General features: G+C 53.1%; 9 protein-coding genes across 9 annotated transcripts; 3 read left to right on the top strand and 6 right to left on the bottom strand.

Moving 5' to 3' along the window:
• Positions 1–1,332: 1,332 nt before the first annotated feature.
• BKA58DRAFT_207026 (proline racemase) lies at positions 1,333–3,134 on the bottom strand. The gene is made up of 2 exons (XM_046165960.1): positions 2,834–3,134; positions 1,333–2,774 (listed from the first exon to the last, which is right to left on the bottom strand). The coding sequence occupies exon 2, from the start codon at positions 2,749–2,751 to the stop codon at positions 1,669–1,671; it is 1,083 nt and encodes a 360-aa protein (XP_046023203.1). The 5' UTR covers positions 2,752–2,774; positions 2,834–3,134; the 3' UTR covers positions 1,333–1,668.
• On the bottom strand, positions 3,135–4,675 carry BKA58DRAFT_207038 (uncharacterized protein). Its single transcript, XM_046165961.1, has 2 exons — positions 4,297–4,675; positions 3,135–4,246 (listed from the first exon to the last, which is right to left on the bottom strand). Exons 1-2 carry the CDS (start codon positions 4,563–4,565, stop codon positions 3,460–3,462), a joined length of 1,056 nt encoding a protein of 351 aa, XP_046023202.1. The 5' UTR covers positions 4,566–4,675; the 3' UTR covers positions 3,135–3,459.
• A 362-nt stretch (positions 4,676–5,037) lies between these two features.
• On the bottom strand, positions 5,038–6,768 carry BKA58DRAFT_388187 (P-loop containing nucleoside triphosphate hydrolase protein). The gene is made up of 6 exons (XM_046170624.1): positions 6,640–6,768; positions 6,561–6,589; positions 6,495–6,509; positions 6,399–6,423; positions 5,917–6,348; positions 5,038–5,865 (listed from the first exon to the last, which is right to left on the bottom strand). Exons 1-6 carry the CDS (start codon positions 6,666–6,668, stop codon positions 5,289–5,291), a joined length of 1,107 nt encoding a protein of 368 aa, XP_046023201.1. The 5' UTR covers positions 6,669–6,768; the 3' UTR covers positions 5,038–5,288.
• Positions 6,769–6,885: 117 nt separating this feature from the next.
• BKA58DRAFT_206812 (membrane bound O-acyl transferase family-domain-containing protein) lies at positions 6,886–9,044 on the top strand. Its single transcript, XM_046165956.1, has one exon. It carries the CDS (start codon positions 6,991–6,993, stop codon positions 8,614–8,616), a length of 1,626 nt encoding a protein of 541 aa, XP_046023200.1. The 5' UTR covers positions 6,886–6,990; the 3' UTR covers positions 8,617–9,044.
• Positions 8,833–9,833, top strand: BKA58DRAFT_206441 (uncharacterized protein). Its single transcript, XM_046165952.1, has 3 exons — positions 8,833–9,346; positions 9,430–9,706; positions 9,731–9,833. Exons 1-3 carry the CDS (start codon positions 9,048–9,050, stop codon positions 9,782–9,784), a joined length of 630 nt encoding a protein of 209 aa, XP_046023199.1. The 5' UTR covers positions 8,833–9,047; the 3' UTR covers positions 9,785–9,833.
• A 1,167-nt stretch (positions 9,834–11,000) lies between these two features.
• On the bottom strand, positions 11,001–12,631 carry BKA58DRAFT_441551 (Golgin subfamily A member 7/ERF4 family-domain-containing protein; the record flags this gene model as incomplete). Its single annotated transcript, XM_046173828.1, has 3 exons — positions 11,001–11,183; positions 11,235–12,527; positions 12,593–12,631. The coding sequence occupies 3 exons, from the start codon at positions 12,629–12,631 to the stop codon at positions 11,001–11,003; spliced, it is 1,515 nt and encodes a 504-aa protein (XP_046023198.1).
• Positions 12,632–14,069: 1,438 nt separating this feature from the next.
• Positions 14,070–17,701, bottom strand: BKA58DRAFT_206486 (uncharacterized protein). Its single transcript, XM_046165953.1, has 4 exons — positions 17,102–17,701; positions 16,921–17,050; positions 16,437–16,873; positions 14,070–16,391 (listed from the first exon to the last, which is right to left on the bottom strand). Exons 1-4 carry the CDS (start codon positions 17,424–17,426, stop codon positions 14,227–14,229), a joined length of 3,057 nt encoding a protein of 1,018 aa, XP_046023197.1. The 5' UTR covers positions 17,427–17,701; the 3' UTR covers positions 14,070–14,226.
• A 1,618-nt stretch (positions 17,702–19,319) lies between these two features.
• Positions 19,320–21,141, bottom strand: BKA58DRAFT_206976 (glutathione synthetase large chain). Its single transcript, XM_046165959.1, has 2 exons — positions 20,962–21,141; positions 19,320–20,905 (listed from the first exon to the last, which is right to left on the bottom strand). Exon 2 carries the CDS (start codon positions 20,898–20,900, stop codon positions 19,353–19,355), a length of 1,548 nt encoding a protein of 515 aa, XP_046023196.1. The 5' UTR covers positions 20,901–20,905; positions 20,962–21,141; the 3' UTR covers positions 19,320–19,352.
• On the top strand, positions 21,085–23,372 carry BKA58DRAFT_206926 (uncharacterized protein). Its single transcript, XM_046165958.1, has 2 exons — positions 21,085–22,290; positions 22,350–23,372. The coding sequence occupies exons 1-2, from the start codon at positions 21,328–21,330 to the stop codon at positions 23,274–23,276; spliced, it is 1,890 nt and encodes a 629-aa protein (XP_046023195.1). The 5' UTR covers positions 21,085–21,327; the 3' UTR covers positions 23,277–23,372.
• The last annotated feature ends 148 nt before the right edge of the window (positions 23,373–23,520 follow it).

Here is a 23,520-nt window from a genome sequence, read left to right as displayed (position 1 = left end):
GGCAAATTCGTTTCACGGCCGACCAGCTGTAGTGTACACGATGATGACACCGCGCATATATCTGTACATGCATGCAACAGGGCGAGCATTTTCTTGCGAGGATACCTTACAATGTACATGTATCAAGGTATGCGATGCATCAGTCGCTCCATACCATATGCTAAGCCCAATCCGACAAGCTACAGCGGGTGCACCGTTTACCATCATGTACGTCCAAGGCGAGACCGTGCGCCACTCACTCCCTTCGAGCATGTCGTTAAAGTTTAACTAATGCGAGTAAACTTTAACCCTGAACCAAGATACGTGAAGCAGAGTTAACCAACAAGAGATACGTGTCTCATCGGTGACACCGATGCACAACGAAGGACTTCATGATGATCTCGCCATGTACCGCCATGGTACCGGGGTGTTTCTGCACGCTCCAATCAACTGGCAGGACACGTACTATGTGATCATTCGATGAGAAGACTTGTCAACGCTAATACCCTCATTCAATCTTCTCCTCTCAATGACAGTCCCGTGGCATTGGTAGCTGTCATAAGATGCGCATTCCCATGGTACCCGTACTTGCTAGCGGGAAACTGGGGGGCGTTCTCAGCTATCTAGATACACTTCGCCACAGCAATTCACCCCGCAAAACGTATATCCCAATCAAACCAACCAGCCCTTGGCTCAGCTCGATTAACACCCATGTAAATGCACATCCGGTAACCTAGAAGCTAGCCTCGCAGTACGTTGATCCACACAGCGGTGAGAAAGGCAAGTTTGTGGTGTGGCGGGTGTCCCAGTCCGATTTAGGAAGTTGGTGTGTGGAGGTGTGGGTGAGAATTGCTTTTTCGCATCCTCTCGCCTCGGTCCCGTTCTCAACGTTGGTACATGTTAGCGAGGGCATCCTGGGAAAGGCTGGGCGCTGGAATTGGGAGGCACATAGCGAAGTGTTGGTCTTCTCACCGCTGGTTTTGCGTGCGCGAGGCTCGTGACGCGATGCACTTTCGTTGAGAGGGTGGCAGTTGTGGGAGAGAAGAGGATGCCCCGCGATTTTGAGAGATGGGCGGCTACTGCTGGTGCTGCTTCTCCCGTCTTCAAAACCTATCTAGGACTTCGAGGTGGCCCGTAGTTCCGAAGTGTACCTAGGTATGCTAGCGCTTGACAAATGTGCCTATTACGGAAAGGGGCTGGGGCTCGGCTTCCCCGAGCGCATAATCATGACAAGATTGGGTGAAGAGCACATTCAGCCTCTTGAAATGTAGACGGGAGAGTATTTCCTTTTACTGAGGCGCATGTTCTTGGATGCAGTCTGTTCGTAATACGGATATATCGCTACATGCTGCTCTGCAACGACATGTAGTGCAAGAGTCACTGTACACAGTTTGTTAGCATCGGAAGTGTGAAGGCTCCAACCATCTTCTTCTTCATCTGCAAATAACAAACTTAAATCTAATTGGTTACGTGTTACTCTCTAGCACTGTCGCCACCTCATGGAGAGAGAAACACTGTGGATGCATCCGTTGCTTCCCGTCTCCCAATCTCAACACGTATTGAAGCACAGTACTCATATATAATACCATCAATGTTCAAGACCCCAGCTGCTCATACTCTCACCAATGTCTTTGTATTTGTCTTCCAATCCACCCATCAGCCCCACTTCTCCATCTTCCCATCCACCTCTCACTCTTCCATCCCCCAAACATCTCCAACCCTAAACCCCACTGGAAAAGGATCCCCATTATCCATTAAAACCTGCCTGTATCCTGTAATCCACGCTCTCCCCTTGACCCTCGGTAGGATCGCCTCATAACCCGCTACTTTCGTCGTACCCAAAATACTACACTGAAACTGCGTACCCACAATACTCTTATGAGTAAACTTCTCTCCAACCTTCAAGAACCCCTTCGCGTACAACAGCGCCATCCGTGCAGAAGTCCCCGTCCCACAAGGACTCCTATCGAACCTGCCCGGGCTCACCACCACTGTATTAACCGCGCTCAAACTCCCATCTTCATCCTCCTTCTGCACCGGCCCCGTAAACTCAATCGCACTAACGCCCCTAATCTGCTCATTCGCCGGGTGAACAGGTTCATAAACCTGCTTCACTTTTCTGAAAATCCTTTGACCAAGTTCCACCAGTTGTCTACCATGTTTATTCTCAACCGCCAGACCCAGACCCAGCTTCTCTACATCTACAAGCACGAAATACATGCCGCCCCACGCTACGTCTACTTCGATGACGCCTAAACCTTCGACGTCGACTGTAAGACCTAGCTCTTGTACGAAAGCAGGGACGTTGTCAAATTCCACGCTCTTGACCTTGCCCCCCAAACACTCTGCCTTCACTCGCACAAGCCCCGCCGCTGTATCCAACACCACCTCACTCACTGGCTCTTTCATCTCTAACATCCCGCTCTCCAACAGCACCGTCGTAACGCAAATAGTATTACTCCCGCTCATAGGCGCATACTCATCACTCTCTAGAATAAGAAAGCCGGCGTCGGCGGAAGGGTCGCAGGGAGCGAGGAGCAGATTCATGCATTGTGAAACGCGACCGAGCGGCTCTTGCATGAGGCGTTGCCGGTAGTGGTCGGCATTGTTGAGGAAGTATTGCAGTTTGGCGTACATGCTGGGTAGGTGTGTTGGGTCCGGGATGCCCGAGGTTATCACGTCGCCGACTTCGCCTTCGGCGTGGACGGTTGTTATTTGTATCATAGGAGAAGTGGTGGTAGAGGGAGAGGGGTCGAGGATGGGTGTTGACATTGTGGTGAGGGAGAGAGGTCGTGCTGGAGAAGATATTAGTATATGTGTAGACATGCTGGATAAGAAGTATGTATGTTCTCACCGAGACTTTGGTATATGTATCGTAAACTATTTCTCCTTCTTTGAATTCGATAAGTTGACAATACTGCGTGACCACGTCCTGGAAACACGGCAGCTGGTATATGTCCCTCTACGACAAGATTTCGAGAGACTATATATTCATCACCCCAGAGATGGATATAGTCAGCGTACTACCATATCCTGTACACGACCCACACAAACGTGCTCGTAGGGCGTGCTGAGCACAGCCAAGTGTTAAGGTCCATACCCCGCTTCCTACAACGAGGGGTCAAGCTTACCAATATGTCAAAGATGAACTGTGTTTCTAAGCACACTACCACGAACAACTCAGATCAGTAGGCCTGAATGCTGCATGTCGACCATATTACTATTACTATTCCAAGAGGCGACTCTTTCTCCCTAAGTTCTATGATGTTACAAACAAGGGCTTTGCTCTGCAAAGCCAGACTGCTATACTCAAACTTTTGATGCAACGAACGCGAAGAATGGTATGTACACGCAGAAAGAGGTAGCCGATGGACATCGGCCTGCGATCGCACAAGCATATATACACCTTAACCCCCACCCAAATCATAACGGCGTCTCAGGGTCAACCCACCTGCAGTATTATGCAGCCGGGAGGAACGTCTAGCGGAGCTTCTTCGTCTCAGAAGCATATGTGCGGTCGTTCTCGTCACCCTCGACTTCCTCGACCATTTTGTCAACGGCCTCGGCTTGCTTCTTCCACTCGCTTTGGCACATCTTGAGTTCCTTCTGGAAGAGCTCGTCGTTGGGTTTCCTGTAGCTTCCACCAAGGCGGTCCCAAAGTGTTGTGTATTGACCGTAGTTGTAATTGAAGTATAGATGGTGCATGGTATGGCAGGCAGCACCGTTGATGATGGGCGAGTTGTGCGCGTATTCACCGTCGTGGATCAGGACGGTCCAGATGTTGACGAAGACGAAGAGGAAGACGTATGCGAATTTGGATAGCGGGAACAGGAAGGGGAAGACGTGGTAGGGAAGACCCTGGGCATAACCGTCGGCGGGGTGGAAAGCGTGCGAGGCGAAGGGAGTCGGCATGATCCACTTGTGATGCGGCTTGTGGACGTGCTTGTAGATGCGGGGGTGGTGGAGACCGCGGTGGATCCAGTAGATGGCCGAGTCGGTGAAGAGGAAGAATAGCGGGAACTGCAGGTAGTTGTACCAGAGCCCTGGGCCTTGGTCCACGGTGTCGTATAGCTTGGAGTATCCGCGGACTTCGAGGAGGAACCAGGGCACGGTGAAGATGGCCATGATGGGGAAGGCGATGTTGGCTTGCTTCATCTCGAGCTTGATCTGGTTCTTGAGGTATCGCGGGTGGTTGAAGGTCGACTTGTCGAAGACGAGGAAGTACGAGGCGCCTGCGAAGACATAATATACCAGGACACCGAAGAGCCTGAAGAGTTGTTAGAGGAAGATTGCGTAGAAGGCTGGGGCAGCGCATACCATGTGATGAGGTACAAGGACAGGGCCTGTCGCCGCCAGTCGTCGCGTGTCCATTGGCTCATGTAGGCATACTTGGAGGGTGTGACGGAGAAGAATTGTGTCGAGGGCTCGTACTGCCAGGTCGCATGAGGAACGACAAAGCCCGTGGGCTCCTCTCTAATGCTCGAAATCGTTGCATTGCCGACGAAAGAGGGTGTGGAAGCGGGAAGGAGCGTTGCGTATAGAGGGTCGAATAGAAAGGTGTCTGCTAATTCGAGGACGACGTCCATGGCTATTCGGGCTGGGGCGAGGGGATGCCTCGGCGACCCGTGGATTCAGGTACGGAAGGCTTGCGATTCGTGATGTTTCGGAGGACCAACGGGCGCAGAAAATGCAGACGATTCACCTAGTCGCACAACAAGAGACGGGCAATGAGAGCAATGCAAAGAAAGCAGAGTATCTGGGTAGAGTATAAACGAATGTGGGGAGGCGAATGCTCTTGTTCAAGTAGATGGTAATAACGGCAACGCTTCCATTTATCGGCGATAAGTTTTCGGCGCCCCGAGTACAAGCGTCCCTGAGGGAAATGCCGCCAGGGTCCATGTTAACTGCTTTGGTTCCTCAACCGTGGATGGTGTGCCAATCAAGCGTCAAGACGGCCGACTAGAGAGGATCACGTGATTACGCATCGCAATCTCGCGTGACGGAAACGACGCATCCGCTGGTTCCGAGAGTGGACTGACAGCCCTACAGAGGCTGCCCCTTATCAGATCTTCTCATCCGATGCTCGGAACATGCTCGGACGCTCACAGCACGGTTGACACGCCACTCTTGCGCTTACAAACCGTGATTGCGCGTTTTGTGGCGTGCATTTGTCTTGACTGGTAGCAGGAATGGTCAATTATTGGTGGCGTGAAAGATTTGGATCTAGGCGGTCTCGGCAGACCCTCTTGTGAGCCGTATACAGCTGATGCTCATTCGTCTCTATTCCATACCTGGCTTCGACGACACAATTACTTTGCCACGATACTGACAACATCCTCATCGCTAACTACATGTCCCAAGCCCACCTTCTGTGGCACGTGCCTGGCACTCGCACCCCAGACCAGAGCATGCTTGAATGTCTCCTTCAGCGTCCGATGCACTTGGTCGCAAACATCTTCGATCGTGCTTCCGTGCCGTACAATGAGCGCCTCTGAGAAATCTGGGTCATTGCCCTTCCTCTTGGTGTACACCCTAATAAGTCTCAACTCTTCCCAACACCTGTCCACGACGTCTTGAATGCCGAGGTCGAGCTCACAGCTCATGACGACGGTGTGCGGCTCTCGTGCCAGTTCGTCCAAGTGCGGGAGACCAATGCTATCGATCTTGTTGTACACGTAGAGACACTTGATGTATTTCCTGTGGTCCTTCATGATGACATCGATGAAGTCGTCGACTGTTGCGTTTTCGTCTCGGACGAGGACTTCGCAGTTGAGCATCTTGTAGTCTTTGAGAATGTTGTAGACCATCTTCTCGTCGAGATGCTTCGGCGGGACCTGGAAGTTGATCTTCATGCCGCCGGCCTTTTTGGGCTTGAGGTAGATGTTCCTGTATGCCGATGAGATCATGTCATAACGGGAAGAGTTGAAGTGAACTTACGGCGGCTCGCGGTTCAATCTGATACCTACGGCTTCCAATTCAGCTTCCAGCAATCGCCTCTGTTCTGCCTTCTTCGTAGCATCAAGAATCATGCAGATGAGATCACTTGTCTTCGCAGCACTAATGACCTGTCTTCCTCGTCCCTTGCCCTCCGCAGCACCCTCAATGATACCCGGTAAATCCAAGACCTGAATCTCAGCACCACCATACTCAAGCACACCAGGAATCGCCGTAAGCGTGGTGAAGGCGTATGATGCGGCTTCCGATTTCGTCTTTGTGACTCTGGAGAGGAAGGTAGACTTTCCTACCGAGGGGAAGCCAACGAGTGCAATACGCGCATCTCCGGATTTCGATACATCAAATCCTTGTCCTCCGCCGGAACCTGCACCTGCAGCGGGTTCGAGGAGTTGGGCGCGGAGACGGGCAAGTTTTCTGTAGCGTTATTAGCACAGAGATTATACAAAGGAGTATAGATAGTATACCCTTTCAGTAGACCAAGATGGTATTCTGTACTTGAATGTCAGCACGTGATACACAGTGCATCCAGTATCAATAGACTGAAATCTGCTTAGACATACCCGTAGCCTTATTCTCTGCATAAAGTTAGCCCGAGTCCCATTATAGAAAACCACTGTTACACTCACTCTGCGTCCTCCTCATCTCATCCTCAATCCTGGCGGGGCGTTAGCGCAAGGCCACATCAAAACTTCGGCGCTATCCCACTCTTTGATCTTCTCCGTAATGTTCACCATCTTGACGGTCTATTCGCACTCTTCGCACTCTGATAGAGAGGGACTGGGGTGAGGATACGGTAATCGCACTTTGTGGCGGCTGCAGTCCGGCAATATCACGATGGTAAAGGTTTGGTGTTGCAGCGCCCGCAGCCCAGCGCCATTGCTCTTCCGGCCTAGTGCGTCAGCTAGCGAACGCAAGATGCAGTGCGTCATCTGAAAGGTCATGAGCTTTCGCGCCACGTTGGTTTGTTTTGTGATTCCTAGTGCTTAGTCTTGTTGCTTTCTTTCCTATGTTGTTCGTTTCTTACTTCTGTACTGCTTCTTGTTCCGTCTGTGAAGCATGCTGTTCAAATCCTCGGATCCGTGGCCACGCTCGCATCACGACTTATTAGATCATTACCACGCTCAGTACGACAAAGCTATCGCATCTGGGGAATACCAACCTTTTTTATATCCGTGGGGGACCCTTGGTGCACTTTTTGTTATTATATATCTTCTCATTCCGCATCAGAATCGGCCGTGGCTTGAGAAAGGACGATACTTGGCATTTGCATGGATTACAGGATTTGCAACTTACAGTAACTTATACACAAAGGCGAGAGCTGTAGCGCCAGCTTTGGGTATCGGCCTGGTCAACGCATGGAGTATAGCATGGGTTGGCGCCATCATAGTGTGCAACGATGCACAGACAGACTTCATGAGGATTGAGAGGACCGAAGGCGTTTTCGGGTCAGATCCACATCGACAGAAAGAGATGACCCAGCAGGATGGAGTTTCCGACAAAGATCAGGGTGTTAAGAATCAGACCCTAAAAGACGACCTCGTCAACAGCTCCTCCGGGCCACGAGACCGTCACGGCCAATACGCATGGCAACCCTACCCCCTCCGCCCCTTCATTGAGCGCCTAGACTGGGTGCTGGATATATTCTGCAACTTCCGTGGCATGGGCTGGAACTGGCGCATCGCCGCCCTCCCACCACCCCCCAAACCCATACAAACGCAACTCGACACCAACTCCAAGTCCACCGTACCAAAGCACACCTACAAAACCCACGCGGGCCAAGTAAAACAATTCACAGAACGCGGAGAACTCCTCCGCCAAAACTCATGGAGATTATTCAAAGGCTACCTAGTCCTCGACGCCCTAAAGACAACAATGATGTGGGATCCCTATTTCTGGGGCTGCATGGACAGAGCACCACCAAGCCACCTCCCCTCATGGCTTACAAGCAGTCCGGCACTAACACACACATACCACCTCGTCCTCTCGATGCTCGCCGTAAAATACGCGCTCCAAACCGTCTTCGCCCTCGGCCCCCTCTTCTTCAACGGCCTCCTCTCCCCCTCGCTGCTCGGCGCCCGCGCGGAACCCTGGATGTATCCTGAGACGTGGGCGCCGTACAGCGTTGTCTTGGAGAAAGGGCTCGCGGGCTGGTGGGGGAATTGGTGGCATCAGACCTTTCGGTTTGGGTTCCAGGAACCTAGTCGGAAAATTATTGAGGTGGCGGGGTGGGATAAGAGGAGTGTTGGTGCGAAGGCATTGCAGCTTTTTGTTGCGTTTGCATTGAGTGGGTATGTGCATGGTAGTGGAAGTTATACTGCTATAGGGGAGACGAGGCCGGTGAGGGGTCCGATGGCGTTCTTCCTGCTGCAGGCTGTGGGGATCTTTGTTGAAGCTGCGTTGACTCAAGCTGCGAAGTCGGCTGGACTGGAGAGTAATCTGCCCAGTTGGCTGAAGCGAGGATGGACGTTCCTGTACGTCCACGTATGGTTTTATTACACGGCCCATCTTCTCTGCGACGACTTTGCTCAAGCGGGCGTTTGGCTCTTCGAACCCATTCCTGTCTCTCTGTTCCGTGGACTGGGATTCGGGCCTGATGCAAGAGATGGGTGGTGGTGTTGGAGCGGACAGCTCGTACGGTGGCATCGTGGAGATACTTGGTGGACAACTGGTATCGCATTTTAGAAGCTTCCACCATCTCCTACGTGCAAGTCACACGTCGCAAAGCGCCTGGTAGATTCCCTACATACAGCACTGTAAATCGACCTTCAAACCCAGGAGGAATAGACCACAATGTTCAAGGACGTATGTCCTGTCTTCCCATCGACCTGCCAAAGAGAAAAGATTTGCAGTTTTCACTCCCCCAGTCACTGCGAAAGACCGGTTGCCTTGTCTTGCATTAAGTGTTCAACCAACATCCGTTTTCTCGATTTCACAGGTCACTTCCACCTGCCAGCACAGTACACGTTACCTCTCACTCTACCCCCCACAACCTCACACTACCACATACGCTCACTCCTCGTATAGCTTTTGCCGTTGAAAACGTTCACGCAAAACGACGTACACCTTCTGAAGACAATCTTACCGAAACCCGATTCAAAAAAAAATCGCCGGTAATGCAACAAGAGCCCTCATCAACAGAAAGAGAAATCATCTTCAACCTAACCTGGCGCTACCTCTCCCACGCCGCCGTCCCCGCCATGCTTCCCGCCAGCGCTCTCGACGCCAACGCCTCTATCCCACGCGCGTTTTGCCCAGAGGTTTATGATGGAGTGAGGAAGACGGTGAGGGATATGCGCGAGGAAGGGCAGTGGGCGGTTTGGTATTGGGTTGTTGGGCCTGGAGATGGAGAAGGGAGGGATGAGCAGAAGGAGAGAGTAAGCTGGCATCCGTGTTTTAGGCTGCCTGCGAATCGGTGAGTTTGTGGTGTGGTGGAGGCGGAGGGAGATTGGGTGTGGTATGTGTCTGTTTGGTCGATTGGTCACTGACATCGAATAGGCGTGTCGTTACACGTAACGTTCACTTGAACACCTCCCCTACCTCTATCCCTTATCCTAACACCAACACCACCCCCTCACTTCCCGGCCCTCCTCCACCCCGCCGGCGTTCAATATCCTCTTTCTCCTACCTATCCACCAACCCGGACCACCACACCCCTAACCCCATCGTTAATCCCATCGCCAACCCACACAGCAGCCACATCCGGCGATCAAGCGCCGACACAACGCGTCCAATGAGTTCAGTTCGCGAAGAAGGTAGGAGCGAGGAGGGTAGTGTGGATGCGGCGAGTGTGAGTGAGAGGATAAGGAAGAGTTCGAGTTTACATGTCAGGCCGTGGATGGTTAGCAAATGAGTGAAGAGAGGGAGAAGGAAGAGAGTGTATTGGATGGAAGATTTCATTGGGAGTTCATGGGGCAGGACACCAGAGGAGTAATCACGCAAGCCCACGCGTCAACATCGAGTTCGCAAGATTCCGCCTTCCTGCCTTCCTAATTCATCACGATCCCGCTGCCATAGATGCAGACAGAAAGACATCTCACTCCCTCCCTCCAAGCCACTCTTCCGCTCACCCCACCAATCTTTCCCTTTCTTCCCCTCTCGTCCTCTCCTTCCATGATCCATATTTAGTACACCCCAACAGCTCCACCTCTTTCCCCTGCCTGAGGAAAAACTTCGGCTTACCCTTCACCTCCCTGCCAACCCTGTCCTACCTTCAATACTTAAACTTTTGCCTGCGTCAATCCCCACCTCAAAACTCAGTCCAGCAACGCGTCATGATCCTGAAACGCATAAACACACACACATGCCAGGGTGACTGTCAATCACGTCATGCAAGCCTTCGCGACCATGACTGGCAGTACCGAGATGAAAGGGCGTCAATGCGAACTTTGACGTGAGGCGAGATGTCGAGTCAGTTAGACCTTGCAGCATCAAGGCAGTATTCGACTCAACTCAACTGTTGGGAGGAGTGAGTAACGCCGAATCTTAGTGAGAAAATGGAAGGTGGGAATGGTAGTAGGAATGGTAATAATAGATATAGTACATGCATGCGCCACACTCTATGGCACATCGCCCAGTCTGGTCCGGTCCGTCTAGCCACACACACTGCTCGACCAAACCGAACAAACAAAAGACCGCGCACCGACAACAGCGCATCTCGCAGCAGGGTATCGGAAAGAAACTCGGAAGAAAACGATCGCGCAAAAAACAACCACGATCTCAACGACGATGACAAAGACCCTAGATCTGATGAAAAAAGGAAACATTATGACTTGTGTGGTTGCGTCGCCGCAGATATTGTGTAGTAGGTCAGGTCGTGACAACACTTCTTACAACAAGAAAAGTAAGAAAAAAGAACAGAATAAGATGGCAACCGGAATGCCTGGCCCTACCAATCAAGCAGACCCAAGAACCAAAACTGACTGACACCGACAAACGCCTCAAACGACCAATGCAAATGCCAATATGCCGCTAAACCCCGTGAATCGTTCCTTTTTTGAACTGTGTCTCCTCATATGCTCTGTATTGTGGTGTATTGTATTGTACTGTACGTATGGTATGGTATGGTATTATGACTGCGCTTCGATGATGGTAGGTTGTGAATTAACCTGTAGGGTAGGTGTAATGGGGTATGGTAGATATTGATCGTGCTGCTGCTGGTGTGAAGCTTCGGTAGGGTGATTATCTTCTTGCGTGTGCGGCCGTGTGCCTGTGTCAGGGCCGAGATGGGGATCTGGTATTTGGACGTCGAGCTACGAAAAGTCAGTTAACATAGTTTTATTGGCTCTTTCTGGTATACACACTGTCAGGTATCCGGTCCGCCGTAATGGGATTATGCGGACTGCTTCTTTGGACCCAATGTCGCGGTTCCAGTCCTCGATCCAGCGCTCGAGGTCGGCGAGTTGCTTTTTTACGCCGGTGAAGCCCGCATCTTCCCAGAGCCAGAAGGTCGCGATGCCGAGGACGGTGTCGAGGCAGGCGCGGAAGGTGAATGGGTCGAAGGCGTCGACGAGGGTATCGTTTATCTTTTTGATGAGTATCCGGAAGTCGTCTTCGGTGACGAGGGGGTCTAGGATCTCGGGGTAGAGATTGGCAAACGTCGGCGCCAGGTCGCCCTTCATCATCCAGTCGCGCTTTATGCGGATGATGCGCGTCGTGTTGTATAGTTCGGAATCGAGTGGCACATGCGGGTTGGGATGAGGAAAGCAGGGATGCGAAGGACCCCAGGGGAACTCGGACACGGCGTCGGCGTCGTCGTCACCTGCAGACCCTGACCGTCTCGAGTGCAGTGAGGTGCGTCCGGAGCCGGGCAGCGAGACGCGCGACAGGCCGACGGGCTGGTTGTTGCGGCCGACTTCAATGTCTTTGTCGGCATGGGGCGCGGGCGAGACACTGTCCCTGGGGTTGGCGGCAGAGGCCATGGCGAGGCCTGGAGTGGGCGGCTGCGTGGGCGGCTGGCTCCTGCGATCACGCGGAAGGGCGATGCTGGTGCGACCGCTGATGCTGTCCTCGCCCGTGGAACGCTGGACGGCGAGGGAGCTCGGCACAGGGCTCTGGCGACTCAGGCGGCGCTCGGGAAGCGAGAGCAGCGGGTACTCGTCGCGGCCGTCCTCTCTGGCAGCAGTCTCAAAGTCGCGCTCAATGGGCAGATTCGGGTAGTGGTCGTCTCGCAGCGGGCGCAGGGCCTGGGGCGCTGGGGGCGGGTTCTGGATCTGGAGGGTGCGCGGAGACGAGTTGACGGGGTTCCAGAGACGCGAGGCGGGCTGGCGCGGCGGGCCCTGGTACAGCGCGCGCAGGTTGAGGTTGAAGATGCGGTTCGTCAGCGACCAGCGGGCAGGCACTGGCGGCGCAGCAGGCGGCGGGTAAGCAGCGGAGGGCGGGCGTGGAGTCGTCGTCGTGACGGTGGTGAACGGGCGGTGGTGGGTGGTGGTGGTGAATTCCTTAGGGGTCCCAAGGGCAAGTGGTCCATGCTCACTGCAGCATTGGGCCTGCAGCGACGGCCGGGGCGAGGGACAGAGCAGCGGTGACGGTGGGGAGAGTGACAGACAGCAGCGGGGGAGGCGGAATGGTGGACGATGTGTGCTGCGGGTGCTGGACTGTTAAAGGCAGGACGTGGCCGTGTCGTGGTCGCCGTGTTCGTGGCAATGTGTCAATGTCTCACACGGCGGGTTTGGCAATAGTAGAGACAGAAACGGGCCATGGAGATAAACTTTGTCGCATGCAGCAGCAGGAGGGGCGTCACCACGAAAGGGGACAACAGAGACGGCGGGTGCTTCCTTCTTCTTGTACAAAAGACGACACGACACGAGAGCCTCCGCCTCGTCCGGCGCAACTTGGGCACCTCGCAGACCTGGCTCCGTGAAAAAGCGCCTTCCTCTGATGGCTTGTGCAGGCTGATGACTGCCCTGTCGCATCACGCTGACCCCTGCCGCAGCACACCCATCCCCAGGCACTGTGCCTGCATTAAGCCCTGCAGCACCCAGCCGGACCAGCGACAATCCCATCCTCCTGACGACGCTGATGGCAATCTTAGCCATCCATTGCCCTGCTCGACATGCATTCCCTCTCATACTACCACACGTTGACGGGCACACCCACGCCTGCCGTCACCGTTGACATCCGCCGTCCGCCTCCGCTGTCGCTGACCCTGACTATGACCGTGACCATGACGTTGGCACCAAGCCGACGGACGCCTCGAGTACACACCAGCCCAGCCCTGTTTCACAACACAAATCAATGTCGTCTAGCAGAACTACTTCTGCGCCACGATACCGACTAAGCACTCTCTATCCCCAGACTCGCCTTCCCCATCGCCCATCGTCATCGACATCGACATAGTCTTTGCCTTCATCGCTGACAATTGCATGACTTTATGCTCATCTCCATCTCCATCTCCAGCACACCCCTAGTCAACCCTCTCAATGCTAACCCTCCATCTATCTCACACGGTTATACCCATGAGTAGCAAATCCCTTGCACCAATTACCCACCCACGCGCCACATTCCCCCCGGCGCGCCCTGTCAGCCCTTTACCCAGAACCGCGTCGTCGGGATCCGCGCACCTGCTCTCATCTCGACAGTGTTCGTCCGTGTGTTGACCCGACCCCTTTTTTGGATTTTTCTTCCGATGACTAGCCCGTATATGATGTCAGCCGCCTTGTCTGTGCTGTGACGATTTGGTGTACGTCCGGCTGTTTGCAGGTTGCCGAGTGGAGAGAGAGGGAGGTGGTCCACACAGTTGCGGTGGGTTGTGGCTGCGACGTAGGTCGTAATAGTAATTTTCCCTCCAGCCTCACTTTTCCCGTTATCCAGGATCGTCGCCGTGTATGGAGTGTAGACGGCGACTATACCTCTCAAATCCCGGGTATAACACCCTTATAACAATAATTCACGTCCTATTATTGCCGATCTATAAAGCACACACTATTCATTTCACGAACAAAGTCGCTATGCCGGTTCATCTACTCTCGTATTGCTACTAGCTGCAAGATACGTGTGTACCTCAGAATTGTATATAAGTAAAATAAAAACACCAATGTCCCGCCCTCATGTAATGGTATATCCTTCGCGTTGTTCATCGATATCCCAGTCCCAATCCTAGCTTATCATGACCTGACCAAACCGCCCGCAGAGCTCAAAGGCTCTTGCAACAACTATATAACTACCTACTTACAGACAAACCGAAATACGTCGTTTTTTTTGTACGGAGCCCGCCGACTCTCACTCACGGCATCGTATCGTGATCCAGGGAAAAGGGAAAGAAAAACGTAAAGGAAAGTTTCACAGCTAAGTGTGTCATTTGGCATTCGCCTGCATCTTCCTCATTGCCTCGCGGTGTGCATCCATCATCTGGCCACTGCGCATCATGCTATCCATTTGGCTGGCGCGTTGCTGCTGCATCATATCGCGCTGTTGCTTCTCCAGCTCCTTTTGGCGTCGCTCCATCAACAGCGCTGCACGCTGCTGTTCGACGATGTGAGCGGCGGTCTGCTGCGGCGGCGCAATGTCGCGCATCGTGTCGCGCCATCCGGCGTAGAGTTGCTCGCGCTTCTGCTCGGATTGCGCGCTGGAGGAGCGTTTGGGTTGGTGCGAGTCGAAGCCTGCGGGGGCGCCTTTGGTGGCCCACGCTTTGTTTTGCCATTTTTGGGAGGTCGAGGGGGGCGTTCGGCCGGGGGAGCGGAGGGAGGGTTGGTGCGAGAGGGAGGGGGATAGTTGTTGTTGCTGGAGGAGTTGGCGGCGTTGGGCTAGTGTCATGTCTTCATCGTCGCCACGCTGGGAGAGGTTGGGCGAAGACATTTGGGGGGTGAGTGTCAGAGCTGAGGCTCGGTTTTTGATAAGGCTCTCGCGCTTGCTCAGCAAGGTGTTGCTGGGGAGGGGCGAGAGAGTATCAAGTCTTATGGCTGAGTTGGATCGCGAGAGGACCTGGGGAGAGGCAATGGAAGGTGAGTGGGTCAATGATCGCTGGTTGACGAGTGATTCCTGAGAGAAGGTCGAGGTGTTGCGTCGAAGTCCTTGGCTGCTGTTCCTTTGCGTCCGGCTGCCAGTCGACATCCTTCTTGATTCGCGCTTGCTCTCGTAGAGAAGCTCGTCACTGACAGGTGTGGGCTTCTCTTCTGATCCGTCGGCGAGCATGATACCAGGTGACGAGGGCAGGAACATGTCTTCGTAATCTGGCTTTTCGGCAGCCTCGAGATGCTTGGCCCACTCGTTCGTGCGGTAGGATAGGGCGATCTTCGACAGCTTCTCTGGCATCACGTTCTCGGTGAGACTGCCGACCTGTGATCCGCCTTGTTCCAATTGCGAGCCTTGGGAGAGTTCTTCAGACTTGGTGGATTTGGAGTATTTTTCGCTGCTGGCCTTGGAGCTGGACATGACAGTATCAGCCCGGCGTTTGAATGACTGTTCCTTGGGTGAGTCTGCTGTCTTTGGGTCGGTACTAGTCGTGAGAGATTTTACTACGTCAACCGTGTTCACTACGCTCTTCCGGTTAGGTACTGTGTCAGAGTCTTGTCTCTTGAGTCCAGGCTTCTCGAATGGGTTGTCGTGCTCGGTTCCGATTGGTGATTCGACTGGGGATAGATTACGAACGGACAGCACATCGAGGTCATCGTCCAGAGTGGCGGCAATAGACGAAGCGCGGTCGTCTTCATCACCTCGTGTTCCGATCAAAGCCTCTTGTGACGCTGCGATGTCCCTGGAGATACGTTGCCTCATTGCTGAGACGTCAGAAACGCGCTTCGAAAGGCGCCCGGGCACCTCGACGTCATGATCAGTCTCGGGGATAGCAGACACAGATGTATTGTCGTCGTCGCTGTGCGCTTCCCCCTCGGTGGGGACTCTGAACGGAAGTGGGACGACTGCTGGAGGTGGTGGCGGAGCTGTGGGGCGTAGGCTGTTGCTTTTTACTAGAGTAGGCTTTGAGTCGTCCTTTGGAGCCTCCGGAAGAGCCTTTTCGTTCTCAGCAGCGTGGGCTTCGGGTTCGATTTGTTGAATGGCATCTTCGTCGAGAACACCGACGGTGACTGTCGCGCCGGACTTGGCGTTGTGACTGGCAGATCGCATCATCCCAGCTGGCATGTTGACTGTTACCGCGCTGTCGTTGGGAGAAACCTCCTTCTCTTGGACAAGGGTAAGATCTTTGGGATCGGAAGTGGAAGATCGGACGCTGGCCTCGGGTACGTTCTGTCCGTTACCATATGCGGCTTCCCATTGAGCTCGTTCTTTCTGGAAGTTGTTCTCGACAATGCGACCTTGTTCCTCCTCTTCGCGGTCCTGATCCGCCTGTCTTTCGAGTTGCTGAGCAGCGGTCTTTACACGATGCTCTTTGACCATCTTCCAAACGCGCATCTGGGAGACGATACTGACCACTGCAATGATGACAACACCGGCCAGTTCGGCTTTGATGTTCTTCGTGACCGGATAAGTATCAGTGTTAAGAGGGAATATGTCATCGTTGAGGTCTGCGGAGGTCAGTAATAGTCTGCGAATAACGTACGGCAACTTACTCCAGAGGTAAAGCCAGAACTCCTTCCAGCCAGAGCCAGCCAGACAGTCGATACCAAGGATAGCAGCGGTGGCTCCCGAGAAGGCAATTGACGAGATGAGACCGTAGTTGCGTGTGTAGTGGCTGAAAGCAAGCGAGTAGCCTCCAGCTGACATGCAACCAATGAAGATGGCACGACCAGTTCCCGAGGTGATCAAGCCACCATCCTTGACGCTGAGGAACCACATGCTTAGGCAGAAGCCACCAAGTAGGCAGCCAAACCCTTCAGTGATGTCTGCAAACACCAACGACAGGACACCAAAGATCACTCCGGTAAAGAAGGCCGCCACGAAGAAGGCTCCCTGAATGGCATCCGAGACTGGTGGATTCATCAAATATACTATCAAGACAGTAACAGCGAGAGCAGTCAGGTAGGCAGCAGACCCGAACACGTATACCCTTCTCTTTGTCAGTATAGGTTGGTAGATGCATGTACATGTACATACCACTTGTTCTTGATACCAATGATGGCGTATCCCAATCCACTAAGTAGCAATAGCACTCCAGTGACACCCATAGCGGGGGTAAGCTTGGGGTGAATGGGCAGTGGGTCCTTTGGATCCGCGGAGGCACTTTCTACAACATACGATTAGCTGTATCTTATGTACCTATCACGATATAACTTACCAGAAGATTCGGCTGGTGAAGATCCATCGGACGGAGTAGTAGTAGGAACATCATCGACAGAGCTAGGTGCTGGTGTCTCCGAGGGCTTCATCGATGAGGCTACTGTCGATGAAGCGCGTTCAGACTCGATACTCGAAGAGATTATTCCCGATGGGGTGGGTGTGGCAGATGGCTTTCGAGACGCACTGTCCTGAGCCTCACGCGTTGACTCTGCGGAAGGACTTTCATCTTGTCTACGGACAGCAGCATGAGGAGCTGCCACCGCAAATTGAAGACATAGAACAAGCGCAAGACAGAGAACCAAGTAGTGACCAGAAAAGCGCATGGCGATTATGCGGTGTAGACGTGTCTAGCACAAAGCGACAAATGCCATGGAGAGATTACGATTAGAGTTGGAATTCGCGATGAACGGTCCCTCCGAGGATACTCGAAGAGGAAAGCGCGACTCCTGATATGCAGCGAGGTGGTGTATGCAACGATGACGCACGAGCAAAGATGTCGAAAGAGCAAAAGTCGTCGTGGTAAAGACTGTTTCAAAGAGCGAGATCGGATTACTAGTAGTAAAAAGAGCGAATGAAGAAGGAGTGTGGTAGGCACAAACGGCCAATACGCGAGTGCAGGATATGCAAGTATGCGAACGAAATGCAGGAAGCAGGTAAACGGAAGGTGGAGGCGCACCTGGGCATATATCAGACGAGAGAAAGCCACATGGGTGAGCGCCAGCACTGCCTAGACAGGAGATCGACGACTCCTCCCGCAGGTTGCAAAAAGCGAGAGGCTTAGCGAGCACGGCCCTGTTCCTGCAATGAAGTAAAAAAGCAGAGCCCAGGAGCCCATCGAGGCTCGGCGGCGTCAGAAACGGCGGCTCCTTTAGGGATGACCCATACTGCAACGGGTGTGGTGTGGTCCTTGGAAAAGCTGAAATTAAGATTGCAATGGCAGCCACCACCCATTCTAACGTTTTCGCGAGGAACGCCTCCAGGTGCTTTAGGACAAAACAAGTATAGTTCAGTAGTCCATATTCCTCATCTAGTATTGACACTTGAGAGCGGAGTTCGGACGTTACCCGGTGCCAGACAGCCGTACCAGACATGCGATGAGGCGTCTGAGGCTGCCGAGTGCCGTCCGTCGTTAATGCCATGGGGCGCGCGCTGCGGGTTCCCGGGAAGCTGCACGCACACATGCGAGATGAGTTGGTGATTACATTTGCCGAGCAGGCACATGGCGCCTGTCATCCAGTGAGATGTTGATGAGGGAGAACGCGTCGTGAGCTGAGGTGCAGCCATTCGCAGGTAGGGCTGTAAACTCCGTAGGCAGGGGTCTCGCTACGTGCCCATGCATAAGCTGCCGCAGCGTGCATAAAGACCCTCCGAAAGCGCGCTCCTCACATAACAACGTGCAGCCTCAGCCCGTAGTCCGCCCGCAAGGTTCAAGCCTCCGAATATCGTTATCTGTAAGATCTTTCATTTTTCTTCAGCTCACCAAGGCGGAGAGACGTGCAGTCTGGATCGAAGCAAAAGTTCAACATCGCGTTGCCCGAAAGGGAGTGATGATGTGACTGGCCCGGCATCTCCTGCAACCGATGCTCCATCAGATCTGCATGGAGCCGTGCGCGATGCCGACGATCCAGTTCTGAGCGAACCTTCGCGTGGGAATCACTTCCGTGCTTCCTGACGTTAGCGCTAGCGATTCGAGCTTCCGCCCAACCTCCTGTCACTAGTTTCATCGCTTCCGCAGACAGTTCTTACAGCTGCAATTCTCCAAACTCACAGATTTGACGTTTATCTGCTCGCGCCTCATTGTCGAGGCATCGCACCGTCATCTGTTTCACATAGGTCGTTGCACAGGTCCCACTCGGAGTTTTGACATGGTAGCCTGGAGGCCTGCACGTGGTTCCAAAACTGAAGTGGGTCCCGTAAGATTGGCAATACATGCAAAAAGCTTCCGCAGGCACCTCCGCGAGTTACAAGATGCATCCTCGATTTCAATCTTTCGATACGCACAACTAGGTTTTGGCAAGAAAGGAGTGATGGACACAGTAGCGTGCAGATTAACGGTAGTGGGAACGTATCGATGCTGGATGCGCGAGAGCTGGGAGCTAATAGTGTACAACACGTCACATCATATCGATAGTTGTTGGATCAGATCGATCGAAGATGCAAACGGCTTCAGAATACCGTTTTAACCGAAGGCTCCTACCAACTTGTCAGCTGTAGCGAGCTGCGCATACAGTACGTGCTCAACGGTGTGTTCATCCGTCCACCAGACAACAGCTGTCAACTGCTCCGAAACCTGCTGCCACACCGCCCTCCTCGCTCTGATCACCCTTGGTTCGGAGAAGATATCCAGCCTCCCAGTTCTCCAGGATTTCGCCCTTGTTTCCGTCTCCATTCCCGTCTCTCCAAAGACATACACCGTACACTCCAAGCTCGCAAATCACGCCACCCCTCTGCAGCTCACCGTTTCGCAGAATGGCGTTTGTCAGTGGGGGTGGCTCGATCATCTCCATTAGGATGTATGCCGGCCAATGAGTCTCAGGCAGCTTCTGCAGAAATGGTGGGATGGCTTTGCGGTAAATGTTGTTTCCTCCTCCTTCTCGCTGAGGTTTCAGCACATACTTTGTGGCCGAAGAGGCGTCTGTCGCAAGCTTCTTCGCTTCCTCGCCAGCCTCGCTGTTGTCGAGCGGATAGATGGGCGCAAAAGTCTCCAGCACGCGCGCGGCGACCTTGTCATCGGGTAGGAAACGCTTGAGGTGCGGTGAATGCGGCGTAGCAAGCACTTGTTGAACCTTCTTGCATCCCGCAAGCTGGGTCAAGACGCTTGGGCACTTGATAGCACGGCTCTTCTCGAGATGAGTGCGGGCGTTCCAGTCTTCGTCCTTTGAGTAATCATCTGGTGAGTACCCTGCTCGAAAGTAAATTGTCGTCACCTCGTACGACGTCGAGGGAGAGTTTGGTGGTGTGTAGACCAGTGTACGATCTGTGTCGAGCTGAGTGTGAGACAGTGTCTCCCCGAAAGGTAGTCGGAAGGAGCGCACTCCATCGTCTTCAAGCAGGGCGTATTCGAGATGTCTCTGATCAAACACGTTTCTCTCTGAGTCCTGTACCACGAATAGCACACATAGGGGACGCTTGGTGCGCGAAGTCCCATACGCCTTGTGTGCTGTAGCGAGGCCTTTTGCCAAGGAAGAAGCTGACTGGCTTTGTCGCAAAGCGTCTTGCTTGATAATGGATGATGTTGAATCTGGGTAAGCGTCGATCGTGAGCAGGTGCTTGTGTAACGCAGAAACTTGAGCCGATAGTCCGCCGAAAGACGAAGCAATGGTATTGAACTCGACCTGTTTTAAGCCGGACGCTGGGTTTGCCTGCGAAGGGTCTTGATGCACCATGTAGTCTGAGCGGAAGAGTCCCAACGACAGATCCTGCACGTAACCTTCCTGCTTAACCTCTAGATGGGTCTGCCATAATTTTGCAACAAAGTCGTCAACATGGACAAGCTCCTCCACAATGCTCTTCAACCATGTCTCGTCCCTGGCAATGGCTGAGTACAACTCGTTGTAAGCCTTTTGTATGGAAAGACCCTCCTCGAAGCAGGACCGTGGAAACAAGCTTGGGAATAAAGTGACTGGTGCTGTGCTTGCGAGTACACCAGATGGATCCTGTGATGGCTGGACGAATGACGGAGCCGGGCGTACCGCTAAGCCATGAGCAATCGACCAGTCCTTGAGATTGGATAGCAGGTACTGCTCCTCTTGTGGAGACAGCTCTGGTGGGTAATCGGTTGGCGACATTGAGTTCATAATGTCTGAGATGTTTGCGTGTTGTTGAAGAGTAATTTGCTTAGGTACGAGAGAGACTTACAAATGCTGTCGGCGCTAGAGCGATTGCCTCATCTTGCCCCGCCGAAGCCCGAGGCGCACCGATGGACCCTGGTCGCGCATTTCAAAGCACGTCTTTGGTGACTTTTCGACGTGACAGTAATCAATGCCAACTGTCTTCACCGTGAAATGTGACGGCCCTGGGGATGCTTGCCCCTCGTCGCGTGATCAAGTGACAGCGCGCACTTGCCTAGACGGGTGCCCCACCTTCTACGCCGCGTCCACTCCGCAACTTGCTGTAGCAAACATCTCGCATCTCGCCATCACAACGTTGCGGGTCCATTACTAAGTGCTCGCCAGAGCTTCCACAACTACAGCGGTGTATCTCGACTCGGATTAAACCGAAAACATGCCCGCTAACGATCCCTGGTTATGGACAGTGGATGACCTCGTTGCAGAAGTATGTCATTCTAACGCGCTGTTCATAGCAGCAGGTTGTTCCGTGCCACACACCCCCGACTTCACGAGGCTCGAAGAACAGATCCGTAGTCGAGGAGTGACGGGTGAAGCCTTTCTCACAGCCTTGAATCACAACGCAATCGTGAAGAGAAACGAGCTCAACATCCCGCGCCTGCGTCAACGAGAGGCCCTGATGTCAGTTGTTGAGTCACTCCGGCTTCGCTCCTATATCTACAAGCAGCACACGGCCACTACAGGTGTTGATTTGCTTGAGATCACCAGCGCAGATAATTCACCATCTGCACGCTCAACTGGAATCTCCAACGATGTTGCCGTTGCAGATGAATCAGGTCGCAAGCGGAGAAAGATTACACATCTCTCAACAGCGCCACTGCAGAATACGCATCCAGATTCTCATTCCCAACAAACAACAAACACGGCAGCCATCGGGCCCTCACATCCAGCGCCATCAAACACAGACGAGTATGCTCACCTACTCAGATGGCAGAACGTGGTTGGAGGCGAACACATCATAGACTTGCTTGACGAGGACGAGCTACAAGAAGGTGAAAATTATGGACTAGGGAATGTTGCTGAGGAGGATTCTCGATCCCTTGAGGATGACGATGACGATGTAGTGGAAGAACCAAGCAAGCGGACCAAGCTGAGTCAAGATGAGATTGTCGATATCATCAACGAGCGAATTGCGTTCTACACAAATACCTGGAAGCCAAACAAGGGTGTAACCCGTGGCGAAGAGGTGGGCTATGACCCTGTCACCATGTGGAATGAAGCAGAGGTTGAAGGAGAGCGAGAAGTCCTGGCGCAGAAATACGAGACAGATCGTATATATTATAGGTCAAGACTGGACGGATTGTGCGACCAAATCGTCAATTTTCCAGGAAGCAATGCAGTAAGCCATGATGCCCTAAATATGTGTATGATGTCTTCACTAACGGTGACACACTGCAGGAGCAAATACGGCGACAATGCAGCAACCTTGAGGTTACGATCGACTCTATGGAGTTTGCGACTTGGTTACGCGACATCTACAAGCTGGAACCCGTTGATGACAGCGATGAAGAGCAAGTGCCCGACGATCAAGACATCGCTGTCGCGCGCGACCAACTGAACCTACGACGAACTACATCAGCTCTTCAAGTAGAGTCGGGTAATGAGATCATTGATTTGGGTTCACCCCCAGAGTCCTCAGACATCGACGATGGAAACGCATTGCCGGTTGGAAGTAACAACAGTGCCCAAGCCGATCCAGTCGAAGTCCTGACACGATCGTCCACGCGAGACTCAGTCATCGCTGACAGCGTAGAGCCAACCGTGTATGCGCACCCAAGCCTTCTTGAACCAGACTGCGGGTTGACCGCCCGTAAACCCATCAACCATGGGGATGAGCCCGAGAACGCCTCGATCGCCACAGTTCGCCGTTGGAAATGGCAAGACTTGGTCGAGCATCTTGACCGCAAGCGTGTGGTCTCCAAAGTCATCCACGAAATGAAATACAATGATCGCGAAGTGATCCGTAACCGGATACGGCTTGTTGGAAAGACGAATCTGATCAAAGAGATCCGAGCATGCATCGGCATGTTATGCAGAAGAGAAACGAAGCTGCAGGGCGTCCTTCCTCGAGATATGCCAAAGATTCTTACGTTCACGAAGCTGTTTCTGTCTTGGTGGTTCTGTAGCAACTACTCCCGTGAACCCGATGCATCCAGGAAAGATCTCGAAGAGCTGAAAATATGTATGGATAGCGGGGCCGCCGAGACAAGCACATTCTACGACTATGTGTATACGATTATGGGGACGACGTTCAGCGAAAAGGCTCTGCAGCATCCTGACCAGCCATCTCAGGCCGAGATCATCGAGATTTCCGACGATGACTGAACCAGCGGCTTCTTTTGTCAAGCATTTGTTCTTCAGAAAGGGCCGTTTTGCAGGAAGGTCTAGGCCTAAGGTCTGACAGGCTGCTTATAAAATGTTGGCTTCAGCAAAGATGCCGAAGAGTGGGATTATCGAACCACGTGCGGCGTATTTCGGCAAGACTTTCCAGTTCCGCACTGTACGCTAAGCAAGACCATGACTGAGTGCAGGCCGAGGTATGTAGACGAAAGTTTTGAAGAGATGTGCT

The sequence above is a fragment of the Alternaria rosae genome (genome assembly GCF_020736505.1).
Source record: "Alternaria rosae strain MPI-PUGE-AT-0040 chromosome Unknown BKA58scaffold_7, whole genome shotgun sequence".
Taxonomy (NCBI): Eukaryota; Fungi; Ascomycota; class Dothideomycetes; order Pleosporales; family Pleosporaceae; genus Alternaria; species Alternaria rosae.
The sequence above is the reverse complement of the archived record's forward strand: the minus strand, read 5'-3'. Positions and strand labels throughout refer to the sequence as shown.